The 15,100-nt window shown below is 42.0% G+C and overlaps 1 protein-coding gene across 1 annotated transcript in view; it reads left to right on the top strand.

Annotated features, from left to right (window-relative positions):
• The first annotated feature begins 4,149 nt into the window (after positions 1-4,149).
• PLEKHO1 (pleckstrin homology domain containing O1) overlaps positions 4,150-15,100 on the top strand; it is a 28,385-nt gene continuing 17,434 nt past the window's right edge. The window contains exons 1-2 of the mRNA XM_033925672.1: positions 4,150-4,517; positions 5,025-5,171. Of these exons, the coding sequence (XP_033781563.1) occupies positions 4,488-4,517; positions 5,025-5,171 (177 nt within the window). The 5' untranslated portion in view covers positions 4,150-4,487. The remainder of the gene's footprint in view (positions 4,518-5,024; positions 5,172-15,100) is intronic.

Genomic DNA, 15,100 nt, shown 5'->3' with positions numbered 1-15,100 from the left:
ACATGTTTCCAGCTGCATTGCAAAGTCCAATTTAAAATATGCATTCTGTACCACCTTAGCTATTCGCAGATGGAAGGTTGTAAACTGAAAAAACACCATGAACATCTTCTCTCGCACCAAGCAGCATCATGGGGTAAAGACCTAGAACAATTGCTTTCGCCCACTACTTATGAGGAATTTAGGAAACGTCTGAAAACACACCTGTTTCTAAAGTATCTAGACAACTGATCCTCTCTTCTCTCTCCCCTCTATAGCGATTAATTTGTTCTATTGATCACTCTCTCCTCAAAAATGGATTTCCTGTTCTATTAACCCTCTTTCTTCCTCCCCTCTTAAAGTCAATCGATTTGTACCTTTGCTTAATCTTTGTAAACCGCATAGAACTTCACGGTATTGCGGTATATAAGCTGTTATTATTATTATTATCTCAGAATATACCCAGACCTCTTCAAGGAAGCTTTGATTAGAACTGCAATTTTGTCATTCATAGAAGCAAGGTGGACATATCTAAACCTCCAAAGCAGAGCAATTCTGGTTTCCAGGCATTTTCAAACCAAAGCACTCAACTGCAGCCAGGACTTTAACAACTTAATAAGCTTCTACTCCTTTGTTCCACTGACTTTTGCAGACAATCACCCAAAGAGTCCAAAAGCTGCATATCAGCACTGGTGAAACAAACATACTCCTACTTAATGCATTTTGTAGACTTTCACAAGCTAGTAAAAACACTGAGAAAGGAAGGGCAGGATGGAGAGGAAGTGACCTGCAAGCCTGATATAGCCCAGTCATCTGTGTCCAGTAGATATGGCAGAGGCATTTTTTTAAAATTGCAGTTAAAAGCTTTGTTCCCCCCACACTCCCCCCCCCCCCCACAAAAAAAAAAGCACTGGGTCAGGAGATGGAACAGATTTTACACTTAGGCAGGAAGAACTACAAGCAGGCTGCTATCTTTGCTGTGAACTTATGGTGTTGTAAAGGAATTGCAGACCTGCAAGAATTAAAGCTGGTTGTACTGATTGCTGTCTAGGACTCAGTTTATTTATTTTTAGTATTTATATACTACTTATAGACTAAGTGGTTTATATTCAGGTACTCAAGCATGCTTGTGGATATCTTTTGTTTCACGAGTAAATCAAGGAAAACTTTTGTTGTTTACCTGCAATTAAATCACTTTCTTTTCCAGAGATAAATAAATAAATAAAAAAGATTTGACATTGATATGTGAACATTTCTTAAGAAAGAACTGAATATTTCATGGGGTGTCCTAATTTTTTCACATGACTGTATATATAAGAAGTAAACGGCTTTGATTGAAACCACAAAAAGGTGGTATATCAAATTCCATCTCCTTTCCACATATTGTGTTCTAGTAAGGTATGCATAAGTTTCCAAGTTTATTTTATACTTGATATACCGTCTATCAAAGTATACCTAGATGGTTTACAATGCTAAATTTAAAAGAAAAAATATAATTCAAAATAAAAGTGAAGGGGGGAATGTTTCAAGGTTAACAGAAGGTAGACAGATGAGACAAGGTACACTGATACATTGGGAGGTAGGTTCTCCAGTAAGGAATTAAAGGACAAAGACTGTTTGAAAATATCTGACTTAAAGCAATTGGCACAGGAGCTACCTCTGGAACACTATTTTCAGGCCAGGCACAGGGAAACGCTAAAATGAAAGCTCTGATTGGGAAGCAGGAAATGGATGTGATTCATCTGGAAGAAAAATAGATTGGAGATGGAGAACCATGGTAAGAGTGAAAAGGTGGGAGAACTCTAAAGTGATTTTTATTTAACAATTGAGGGATAGTTTTCTTTATAGGCTCATCTGGGAATTGTAAAAGCCCTTTTCTAAACTGTCTAACACAACTCTTGGGACAAAATGAAAAGCCAACATGACCTACTTGTATTTGTAACTACGACCTCCTGAATGGCTGTATCCGACTGTCTTCCATTGTCACTTCCTGGGTAACTGACCCAACCTCTTGTAATGTAATTTAACCTTGAAGTGAATAGGTAAAGGCTGAACAGAAAACCTGATTAACATAACATTTCTAGAAGTTCTGATCTTACGAGTATAGCCCCCTTTGAAGGAGTCTGACCACTGGGGCCTGTGAAAGGAGGAATTGAGATTCTGTCTAGGGTATCCTAAACAAAAGCTGATTCGGTTGATAGGCACCGGATTCCCAGGGCTGCTTAGACCAGTAATACTCTCCCCCTTCAACCCCTCCCTGCTGAGATTATTTTGCAAATCTGCACTTATTAACTGGTGTCCAGGGTTCCCAGTCAGGCAAACGGGAAATGCTGTGTTGTGTCACTCTGCTTTTCAGTTGGTCCCACCGTTGCAGCTTGAAATGCACTTTGCATGTGTCCTGTGCTTGATGCCAAGCCTCCCTACAAAACAGAACAATGCTTGCTCTCTGGAAGTTGTAAAAGAAATTGACGTCAAGCAAAGCATCAGTTTAACATTGTCTAAGTGGTTATGGATACCATGCTTTCTTTCCAGTTCCTTTGAACTTTCTTTTATGCCCTAAGACTAAGCTTTCCTGTGTTCCACACTGAAAAGGAAAATGGTGCTTTGCAGACCTCCAAGTAATGCATTAACATCTTGTGCGGTCAGATTTCATCTCACCAACAAAAGCAGCAATATTGCCTCTGCGCTCCTTTCCGACTATGAAAAGGAAAGGAAGGAGGCCCAGTAACCATGGGCACCATTTGAACAATATTGGGGGAAACGGGGTTCACTACAAGATATCACATCTCCCACTTGCTGTCCAAGTACTTAGACTCCATATGCACACATGTTCTGCCAGTGCACCTCATTCCTGCCCCGCAGCACCCCCTTCTAACAAATTCACTACAATTTATAGCCCCTCCCCCTGCTTTTCTAGAGCTGGGTTCCCACTGAGCAAATGTAAGAAAGGATAGCGCAATTTTGATGTGAACTAATAACAGAGAACTCATTCCACTGGAAGCTATGGCGGGCTCCGTCTTTGGCAGTGTTCAAGGCCCAGTTAAAAGCCCACCTCTTTGAGAGTGCTTTTGACCTTGGGTTCTGCATCCCCCAACCCTATATGTCCTGTCTGTCTGTTCTAACTAGACTGTAAGCTTTTCTGAGCAGAGAAGTCTATAAATGTCAAAATGTATAGCGCTGCATACATCTTTCAACGCTATATAAGGGATAAGTAGTAGCAGAACAAGCACTAATTAATGTTCCCTACAATATACGAGTTAGTGTGATTGAATGGTGACAGAATGACAAGTTCTTTCATGTCAGTTCCCGTGGCTGTGGTTTTAGTTAGTAAAACAAGGCAAATAAATCTAATGGGTGTACATTTTAGATCTCTCATATTCCTGCCTTTTCTACAGCATGTGTGCACCCCATTGAACAGATTCAGCAAAAAAAATATGATCACACTTCTCGTGTATATTCCTAACTTTTACTGTCCAGCAAATGTGACAAATTAAATTGGACTGAACATGGACAATGTAGCAATATTTATAGGGAAATCTCTGAAATGGAATGTGATTGAGTTATTTAGCAAGTCATCAAATGCAAGATGGTACATATTGTTCTAAAGAACTGTGGAAGAAAGTTGCTAGATGGAATATAAGAGCATCATTGTTTAGCACTTTTGAAGTGCAACAGAGCATGGAAACAATGCCAAGGATATACTGTACAAGAGGGATTTTTAACTGTAGTATTGATAGTTTAATGTAAGGACATTAAGATAGTGTAAAATCAAATGTATTGCATATATTATATATATAATAGAATATGGTAAGTATCCTGGGGTGTGTAAAACCACTTATGCTTGTACATGTTTTCATTGTAAAAAAATAATTATAGTATTAGTCTTTTGCCAAGGGGCGTTTTTGAGCAATTACATGGATTCAGTGCTCTGCAAAAGAGGTAAAAATGCCACCGCTACACATGTAAGAGCTGGAACAAATTCAGTAACTCCGAAGTCCAATTGTTCTGTTTTGGAGAGAGTTTTAGAAGTGATGGTGATTGGGGGGGGGGAGGGTACGCCTATGTGTCTGATAACTCCTATCTCTTTTTATGTTTACCCCCCTACCCCCAACTCCTCCCTCTTTTCTCCAAACCTTAGTGGTGAACAAAGGAGAAGCCCTTTATTCTGAACCCTGGATATGACATCACAGTTTGACTCACTACAGATGGAGCTATTGAGCTCAGGACAGCTTTCTATTGAAAATCCATGTGTGTGTGAGCGTGCGAGAGAGACTGGCTATGTGTACGTATATGTGTGGACAGGACTCTTCTGTCTGCTAGAGACTTGCTAGAATTAATGTAACCATAGCCCTTCTCTAACAGCAGACCGTGAGAGAGAAAGCGAGAAGGGAGGTCTTAAGGGGAACCCTCAAGAACACTCCCCCTCTGGAAGCGCACACACAAAAACCCAAGCCATCAGGATCCCCTGGCTCTCACCAGCCCCCTCCCCCTCCATCCTTATCCTGCTAGGAATGATGAAAAAGAATAATGCCACGAAAGGGGTAAGTGTGAAAAGGCTACATTTCGCAAGTCTCTATAAGGAAGGTTTCTGTCTTTATGTTCACAGTGGTAGGAAATCCTATGCTGGGTTTTTATTTCGAGAAGAGGCTGCAGGATTTGGGCGGTTTTCATTTTGGTTTCAAGGAATCTATTGCACAGTGAAGCAGACAGAGCGCTGTAGATACAAGATGTATTCCTGGGGTGATATAACCCACGATGAATATCATGTTGAATTAAGGGTGCTTTGAAACATTACCTTTAAAAACTGATTACTTTAGAGACTGAAAAAAAACCCAAAAACAATACAGCAACACCTCCGTCAGTTTCCTGTGATATATTTGCCTGAGCAACAAAAGGCAAATTTTGAATGATTGCTTCTATTTTGGTCTGATTTTCTTCTTATGATAATTGGATGGATAGTGGCAAAGCATCTGTACCTTGTGAATTGGGTTTCAGGACATAGATAATTATATGATCTGCAATGTCTTGTATATTCTGTTTTCTGTTAGGGACAACAGGATGGGAACCAGCAGCCCTCACAGCCTGAAAAGGTCGGCTGGATCAGGAAATATTGTGGAAAAGGCATTTTCAGGGAGATCTGGAAAACCCGTTATGTTGTTTTAAAGGGGGATCAACTCTATATCTCAGAAAAAGAGGTAGGCTGTCTTTAAAATATGGATACGGAACTGTGGAATGGCTGTAAATTGGAAATACAATGTATTTTTAGTGCCTTATGAAGACTAATGGTGACAATATTTATGTATTGAATTCAGTTGTCTGAAATTATACTTTTCCTTAGCAAGGAGGTGGAAGTGTAGCCTAGCAGTTAAAGTGCCCGGCTGATAACCAGCAAATCTGGGTTCAAATCATACTGATGCTCTTCATGATCTTGAGCAAGTCACTTAATCCCCAGTTGCCTTAAGATACAAACTTAAGAGGCATCTAATTTGTGCTTAATAAGGAAAAAAGCTTATCACATCTTGCAGTAATTTGCCTGTCAGTGTGCATTATTGTTATCATTATGACTATGTTTTGTAATTTTTGGGGAGGGGAATGGACGTAGAAGTGTTATCCAAGCAGCACATTCGCATTAGCGTGTGCTAACTGGATAACAAGAGTTCACGCGGGAACACCTCCTAATTTAGAGGCAGTAAGTGCTCCCTTGTTAGAGCACATTACCTGCAAAATATTTTGGAAAAAAATGCCTTAAATATTGCTGCATTAGAAGTAGGCTTAGCACACCAGAAATTCCTGCCTTAACCCTTCCTTATATGAAATCGTGTTAGGCTTTTTAATCGCCAGTCACGGCGGTATTAGCTCCAACACTCATAGGAATTCTGGAGTATTGCGTTCAATTCTAGTCTCCTTATCTCAAGAAAGATATAGTGGCGCTAGAAAAGGTTCAAAGAAGAGCGACCAAGATGAAAAAGGGGATGGAACTCCTCTCATATGAGGAAAGACTAAAACAGTTAGGGCTCTTCAGCTTGGAAAAGAGACGGCTGAGGGGAGATATGATTGAAGTCTACAAAATCCTGAGTGGAGTAGAACGAGTAGAAGTCGATCGATTTTTCAGTCGATCAAAAATTACAAAGACTAGGGGGCACTCGATGAAGTTACAGGGAAACACTTTTAAAACCAATAGGAAGAAATATTTTTTCACTCTGAGAATAGTTAAGCTCTGGAACGCGTTGCCAGAGGTTGTGGTAAGAGCAGATAGCGTAGCTGCTTTTAAGAAAGGTTTGGACAAGTTCCTGGAGGAAAAGTCCATAGTCTGTTATTGAGAAAGACATGGGAGAAGCCACTGCTTGCCCTGGATCGGTAGCATGGAATGTCGCTACTATTTGGGGTTCCGGAATCTTGCTATTTTTTGCGATTCTGTCTGGAATCTTGATACTCATTGGGGTTCTAGAATCTTTTGTTACTCTTTGGGATTCTGGAATGTTGCTACTCCTTGGGTTTTGGCCAGGTACTAGGGACCTGGATTGGCCGCCGTGAGAATGGGCTACTGGGCTTGATGGACCTAATAAGGCTATTCTTATGTTCTTAATACCACCGTGACCGGTGATAAAAAAAAAAAAAGCCTAATGTGGCTTTGTAAAAAGGGGGGTGGGGAAAACATGCTAAGCCCATTTCCTTAAGTGCTTTGGTAAAAGGGTCCTTTAGATCGTAAGCCCTCTGGGGAAATGGAAATACATAGTGTACCTGAGCTAGTACTGGAAAAGGGGGAGTTAAATCCAAATAAATGACTAGAACTGGGAAATGTAGGCAAAACTGGAAAACAAATTCTGCAAGTTTTAGGAACAATGTGAGATAATTATTCTACAAGAGATGAAAAAAAACAAAAAGAATTGACCCCCAAGATATCCACAGAGAAGAAAATCCAGAGAAAACAAAACAAAAAAAAAAAAACAACTCTGGAGTGATGATGTTCCTAAATGGACTTTATTTGAAAGAGTCAAAGTTCCAAAGTTACACCAAAATCATCCACATAAAATAAATTAATCCACATAAAAATACACTTCCCCCTCCCCATTCGCGGTTGCTCCATTTGCGGTTTCAGATAATCGCGATTTTTTCTGGGGAGGGGGAAAATAAAAAAAACAGTCTAAACTTTTAAAAACCCCATATTTTTTCCTTCCCTGCCGCCTTCCCGGCCTTACCTGGTGGTCTAGAGGGCTTTCGGGGCAGGAGCGATCTTCCTACGCTCCTGCCCCGTGCAGATCGCCATGAGGAAATGGCTGCTGGGAGTTCCCGTAGTCTCTCGAGACTACGTCGGGAACTCCCTACAGCTCTTACCTGATATGTAAACTTGATATGTACTTGATATGTAAACTTCCTGGAAATGTCCAGATTTCTTCTAATTTTGTAATCCGCTTAGAACCGCAAGGCACAGGCGGAATAGAAATCACTAATGTAATGTAATGTAATGTAATGTAAATAACAGTATTTCCACCCTCAATAACACACCTCTCCCTGCAAAGCAATTGAATATATTTTTTTTCCCTTACCAAGCACACCCCTCCCCCAAAATCAAAGCAAGATTGTTTTTTACCCCCTAGTAAACACAACCCTCCCCCAAAATAAAAACAAAATGGCTCCCTGGCCCCTGTCCCAACACACCCTCTTCACCCAAAGCAATGAAATATTAGTTACTGCTCCCCCCCTGTACACCTGTTTCTCCCAACCCCCCCCCCCCCCCCACAAAAAAAAAAAAAATTGCTCCTTGGTTGCGCTGTGAAATGCAAATAACAGCATTAAGGGATCAGGGAGCAAGGCAGAACTTAAAAGAAGAAACCCTTTGCATAATTATTATTAAGTTTATAGTTGCCGCTGCGGCACCTCTCACGATCCCCGCCTGCGTCGGATCGTGAAAGGAGCCGCTCTTACAGGGAACGATTGCGGCTGCAGCGGCGGCAACAGCAAAGTTACTTTAAGGGGAGGGAGGAAGCAGTCTTAAGTTGTCCGATCTCAGGTTTTTATTAAAGAAGCACAAACAGGGAACGGTGGGGGAGAAGGAAGAGAGGGAGAGAGTACTGTAGGGGCATGCGCACTCCTACCTCCGGGTCCCTATATCGCGGCGACGGCAAAGTTACTGTAAGGGAGACGCCAAGAGCAATAATGGAGCACTGGTGCGCAAGGGAACGACGGCGGCGGCCAACTTACAGGAAGGGAGGGAGTACTGTAGGGCTAGAGAACTTGCATCTTGGTGCTGTTCCAGGAATGGACATGGTTCCACTTATTGACGCAGGTGTGAACTCAGCCCTTCAATGCAGAGAATTTTGCTGATTCTGATTTAGACCATTCATGGTAGTCTGATGATGCCCCTTAGCTACCCGGAAGTACCGGGCTTCACTCGCCTGCTCCCAGTAGCCCAAGAGAGAGGGCGGGAGGGGGGGGGGGAGTGGTTGCGGTGGTGATCTGGCCGACTCCCTTGCTGGACTTATTTTTCACTTTAAAGGTGCCGCGGCGGCTCCTCTAACGATCCCCGCCTGCATTAAAAGTATTCTCTGAAGCAGGTGAGGCTGGTGACAGGAGCCGTGGCGGCACTTTTAAACTTAAAAAATAACTCCGGCAAGGGAGCCGGCCAACTGGCAGTTCAATTGGGAGCTTCGGTCTGGTCTTGTCTGCTTCCTGCTCGCCTTGCCGTATATTTTTTTAAAATTGAAAGACGCGGCGGTGGCTCATCTCATGATCCCCACCTGCGTCGGAAGTCCGACGCAGGCGGGGATCGTGAGAGGAGCCAGCGCTGCGTCTTTCAATTAAAAAATACAATACGGCAAGGAGCAGCAGGGAGCAGGCCAGACGGAAAAACGGAACCCTAAGCAGCGCATGCGCACTCCTACCTGCGAGTCGCTACAGCTCACGGAAAACTGGCGCACGCAGAGGAAGTGCGCATGTGCGGCCTAGCGTTTTATTATATTAGATAACCAAAGTGGTTTGTTTATTTTTGTTGGTGGCAGATAAACTTTTATAAATAAATATTTGCTAGGTTAAGGCTTTAACTCATAACACGGTCTTTCTGCATCTGAATGAATTAGTCTCTGCATCCATTCCTGGACCCTCTCCCCCATCAGCAGGAGTCAATACTTTTGAAAGGCAACCCCACATTCTTTGCATCTACTGAGCTTGAAGGTGTCTATTAAATAACATTTTTTATATTACCCATGCAAATGTGTCTTCAAGAGAAGCAAAAATGTCAGGATGCTTTGTAAAAACAGAATGAGAATAAAAGAGACCATGTAATAAAATTCCTCTAAACACAGCGCGAGACCGGTAATCTGACAGTGCTTGGGAGAGTTCATGTCCCCCAAGTATTAAACAAAAAAGTGTAAGTGAGTACCGAAGTCTCATTTTGAATCCCATAAAGAGACATTTGACTGTGTTATCTAGCTTGCTGGTGGCTTGCTCGCGTTTAAATGTTTTATGCCCTGTTTTTGAATGTGCTGTTTGGAAGCCAAACCTGTAGAGAGACAGATATGTTCGCTACCATGGTTTTCATGTTAGGCGGGCCTTTCTGATTTTAAGATTGTGTTTTATAAATGAATCTTTCAAAACTAGGCGAATGCCATCCGATGGTCCTAAATAAATACACAAAGTTATATAGTGTTGCTATTTCTGTACCATTTTATTTTGAGTTTGATATATTCATGGTTCAGAGCCATGAGTATTTGAGATCACATTTTAGAGATTCCAGATACGATAGATAGATAAAAGACTGCCAATAGGATAAACTCATAGAATAAGGTAAGATGTGATAATATATATGCATACTTTATCTTGATTTGTTCCTGCCGTGTTCAGGGCACAGACCATAGAAGTCTGCACAGCTCTAGCCTTGTTCTGCAACTAATGAATCTGTTATCAAAGCCCTTCCAAATCTCTCCAGCCATGATTGGGGCACAGACTAGAGAAGCCTGCCTGGCACTGGCCTTCTTCACCAACTACTGAAGTTGAATCTCCCAGCCATGATCAGGGCACAGACCTTAAAAGTCTGCTCATCACTGGTTTTGCTTATCAGTTACTGGTGTTGCCATCTAATCGCATCTTCTAAGCTTGTTTGGTTCCAGATATCAGATATTAAATGTCAAGTGTGTTTTAGAATAGCTTCATGCTGAAGAGACCAGAATTCCTCCAAACACATTGCTGTTAGCATGGGGCAGTGCTTTCAGTAACTAGGGACAGGCAGGTCTTGTATTAAAACAGCATCATTGCTGGTAGGCACAGCTTAGAGGGGACATTGGTTTGCTACCCCTTACTTTAAATTGTTGGGATTGCTGACCATGATTGGCAGCTCTACTAGGCTTTCCAGGTATGTACGTGTTGTTTTTTTTTAGTTTATAATTCTTTATTCATTTTTGTATCAATTAAACTCATATAAAACTTAAAGCTACACACTTGATTAACTCACATAGTAGCATCAAATTGAACATTTCATTAGGAAATTAGTATTCTATAATGTTAAATATTATGTAAGAAATCTAAATTTGTATCATTCTTATTAAATATAATAATCCCTCCCTCCCTCCCAATTCAATAATACATAAAATCATCTTTATTGCGAATTCATTCAAATATTGATATATTATGTAATAATCAGAAATAAAATCCCACCCCTTTACCTGCTTTGGAGTTGTTTACCTGGTTCAGTCCTAAATTGGATGAGACACAGCTTGTATGTTGCGTTTCTAGGGCATTTTTTTTAAACCCAACATTTATTTCTGCAACTGAAAGGATTTTATGGAACATATTCTATAGCCCGGTGCTTATCAATCTTTTTATGGCAGTGATCCCATGATCACAGCCAAGTAAATGTGGGTTTTGTGTCCCATTCCCAGTTAGGGAAGCTCTTTTTTAGCCCAAGAGGTTTATTTATTTATTTTAGTATTGGCCTAAGTGGTTTACATTCAGGTACTCAAGCATTTTTCGCTATTTGTCCCAGATTAAGTGACTTGCCCAGGGTCAGAAGAAGCAGCATGGGATTTCAACCCACAATTGCAGGGTGCTGAGGTTGTAGCTCTGTCTAACCACTGGGCCACACACTCCCTGTTTTCACAGGCTTTGTGGCTTGAAGAATGCAATACTCTGGGTTCTCAAAGAACTTTGGCCCGGATTCTCAAAACTTTAACGCCGTTGCTAAACTGTTTTCCAGTGGTTTAGTCTGTACGCAGTTTAGCGGCAGATTATCAAAAGGGATTATCTTTGTTTTTAGCGAGGTTTCTAGCAGTCTCCGACACTGACATGCAAATAGATGAACATTGAAATGACATGCGCGGACTTCCTCCCTGCCTGACGCAATTTGGAGGCTTTACAAAATCCGGACAAAGTGCCGGGTTGTGAAAAGCTGTCCAGACCCCCGGACATGTCCTGGGAAATCCAGACGTCTGGTAACCCTAGTCTGAACAAAAGGAAGAGTTAAGGAGAAAATGGGAAAAAGGTTTCCGATGTCTAGTAATAGTATTCAATCCATTAGCTATCAAAGGCATCCCGGAAGAGAAAGCACTTTTAAATCTGTCTAATATAGTTTCCTCCCTGAGATAAATAGGCCGAGTATTGCAGCCATCTACTGTGGATGAGGTGAAGATTTACTTCCAATGTTGTTCTTCCTTGATTGGCCATTTGCTGTCACAGCAGAAGCAGTGTTTGGCTCAGCAGTTCTTCTCCCAGGCGCTGTTAACTCTACTGAAGCCCGAACTAGACATTTGACCTTGTTCTCCAGCTTAATATACAACACTAACCCACCAAACTGGCCAATGAAATAATCATCTCATTAAAGCACATAAGCATCTGGGGGCAGAAAACAAAATTTAAACATAAGAGACTCCAACGGTGTCCTGTAACTGAGAAATTAGCACTGCTTTGGATGACTGCCAAAAATTCACCAAGGAGAAAGAAGAGAAGGCTAACCATTAATATTTATTTTTAAATGATGCAATGTAGTCAGCCAAGGGAGCAAAAATCTGATGATAATTCTTCTGTATCACTATTTCTCTATTGCTATCTTTATCGGTCTGTCTTACTCATCCTCCCACACGCTCCCTGCCTTTTTGACCTTTCTTGTCTTTTCTTTATTCTCTGGTAATTGTTCTCTTGTCTGAGGCCTGCTTCACTACTGGTTTACACTTTGGAGAGCTTTACAGACTAGCAGAACTCACCAGTAGAGAGAATGACACGGGGACAAATTTTTCCCTGCCCCTACGGGAACTCATTTTCCCATCCCGTCCCCGCGAGTTCTTTTCCTGCCCCTGCCCCATTCCTGCAAGCTCCGTCCTCAGCTGCACAAGCCTCAAACACTTTAAAATCATAAGTGTTTGAGGCTCGTACAGTTAAGGCAGAGCTTATAGGAATTAGAAAAACCTCCACAGAATTAGAAAAACCTCCACAGACTTCAGCTAATTCAGAACGCCGCGGCCAAGCTTATTTTCGCAAAAGGCAAGTTTGATCACGTCTCCCCTCTCCTCTCCAAGCTTCACTGGCTCCCAGTATACTCCAGAGTCCTCTATAAATGTGCCTGCTTAGCCTTCAAGATTCTACATGGCATCCTTCCCCCCGTTATCCCACTCCTTTGGAATTCCTCTAACCCACTCTCCTTTAGATCCTCCCAAAAACTGAAACTATCTTTCCCATCTACAAAAGGTATATCCCGCGCAGGAAAACTTGGAACATCCCTCCCCTTTAGAGCCACAGAACTCTGGAACAACCTCTCATCCCCGCTCAGAAATGTTAGCTCCTTCCAATCCTTCCGTAAACACCTGAAAACTTGGCTCTTTTCAAAAATCTAATCACCCCCCGTTCTCTAGTACCCTGTTCCTCAGTCCCTCTCCTATATCCATCTTTGTAGTTCCTTTCCTCTCAACCTCTGTAAACCGTGCCAAGCTCTGCGCTTGTGGAGATGATGCGGTATACAAACCTAAGGTTTAGTTTAGTTTAGTTTAGAATTGGACAGTGACAGTGACAAAACTCACAGGGACGGTAAAATTGAGTTCCTGTGGAGATTGGGACAAATTTGTCCCCGTATCATTCTCTACTCACCAGCTTTCACGATCAGGAAGGCCAGGCCTGCACTTTGGAACCTAGAAAATTACCAGGTGGACTTTACAGTCTATGACCCAGAAATATCAAAGAAGAGACAAGTTAATTTCATCATATATTTTTAATGAGAACTAATGGGCCGTTCAGGTCTTTATCTGCCGTCATTTACTATGTTGACTATGAAAAAGAGCTCTTTTGAGGTTGCAGATGTTAATGGGGGTCAGAAGAATGTTGCTGAGATTTTTATTTTTTGTGTGTGTTCAGTGAAAATGTTCACTAACATAGCAGCCAATACCAAATTTAGCTTTGCGTTCTGCAATATTTTGTTAGCACCCAGTTGCACTGATTTGTTGCTGTGTGCACAGAATAACCAAGCCCCAGAGAAACAGATTGTTGGCAGAAAAGGACCGTTTGGCCCACCCAGTTTGTCTTCTGTGCTACCACAGGTATTATTCCATCTGTGTTCTCTCCCTCTCTGCTATGAAGATGTCATTAAGGGTGGGTTGTATAATAGAAAATGTGGCAGAAAACCACATAAGAATGTTTATTTGATAGCAACAGATACATGTGAGATCATGACATTATACTCACCTTCTGACTTTCCAATTTTTATATAAGATTATTTAGGTGAAAGGTTTATTATTATTTTGGACAGAATACTTTTACCTTACCATATAGTGTTTTATATCCCACAACTCTCTATCTGTGCCATTTACAATAAGAAATGTCCTGTGATCTTGGTCTTGAAATCCACAATCTCTACCTTGGAGGCCTGCGATCTCAACTTTAAAATTGTCCGGCTCAATGATTTCTCGCCTGCTACGTTTATGGGGTTTAGCACTAGCGAGGGCGGTTGGCAGTGGAGCCCTGCGGCTTTTCTTCTCATCAGCTGCAGCAGGGCTCTGATATCGCCCCGACTCCTTTGTTTGCTGGTGGGGTTGTGATGCGCCTGGTGGGAGTGCCTCGGTGCCTGCCCTCGGGAGTCCGGAGATGCTATACGCTGTTCTCCTGTGGTAGAGAACATTGAAGGATCTTCTGTGGCCTGCCTTCTACCTTCAGTCTGCAGTCTTTGGCCATTGGGCCCCTCCTCCCTTGAGGGACTTGCGCTCCGGTCTCAGACCGCTTAGAGATATGCCTGTCTTCAACTGCATCTGGACTTGGGTGTTAGTGCCTCCCTCTGCAGGGATCGCCTGTCCGGCCTGCCGTGGTTATGTCCTGCTGTGGTGGCTGAGCTGACTTCTGCTCTAGTGAATTGGTGGCCTTGTGCAGAACTGGGATTGAAGGGGTGTCATATTATTTTCTAATTCTAGATCCTCTGTGTTCATCCCATGCTTTTTTGAACTCTGTCACCGTTTTCCTCTCCACCACCTTTCTCGGGAGTGCATTCCAGGCAGCTACCACCCTCTCCGTAAAGAAGAATTTCCTTACATTGCTCTTGAGACTACCACCCCTCAACCTCAAATTATGTCCTCTGGTTTTACCATTTTCTTTCTCTGGAAAAGATTTTGTTCTACGTTAATACCTTTTAAGTATTTGAACGTCTGAATCATATCTCCCCTGCCCCTCCTTAGTGCCACAGTAGGTGAGTGCATAGCACTATTTTCAAAATGACATGTACAACTTGCTTAGTGTTAAATGCAAGAGGGTGTTCACAGAGGAGAAGCATGGGTGGGATCAATATTTACATGCATTATTTACAGAATACAGAAAGTTACACGTGCTAAAGTGTCATATTTAGGTACACACATTTACACATGCTATTGACAAGGCATAAGTGGATGTACCTACCTGATTTTACACTAGTATTCTATAATGGAATCTCGGTGCCCAGCTATGTTCCCTCTAAGCTGAGCAGTCTAGGAGTGTCGCTCACAGATTTTACATGGTTGCTCACAAAAATACTTGCAAATCTGAAAAATTGTTCGGTTTTAGAACTTGTTGCTCACAAAAAACTTTTTCTTGTAAAACTTGTTCACATGAGAAAAAAATTTGCATGCACCCAACCAATCCTTAGAAGAAGCCTTGGTGCCCAGATGCCAATTGGAAAATCTGGACC

Source organism: Geotrypetes seraphini, chromosome 16 (genome assembly GCF_902459505.1).
Source record: "Geotrypetes seraphini chromosome 16, aGeoSer1.1, whole genome shotgun sequence".
Classification (NCBI taxonomy): Eukaryota; Metazoa; Chordata; class Amphibia; order Gymnophiona; family Dermophiidae; genus Geotrypetes; species Geotrypetes seraphini.
This window is presented reverse-complemented; position numbering and strand designations above follow the sequence as displayed.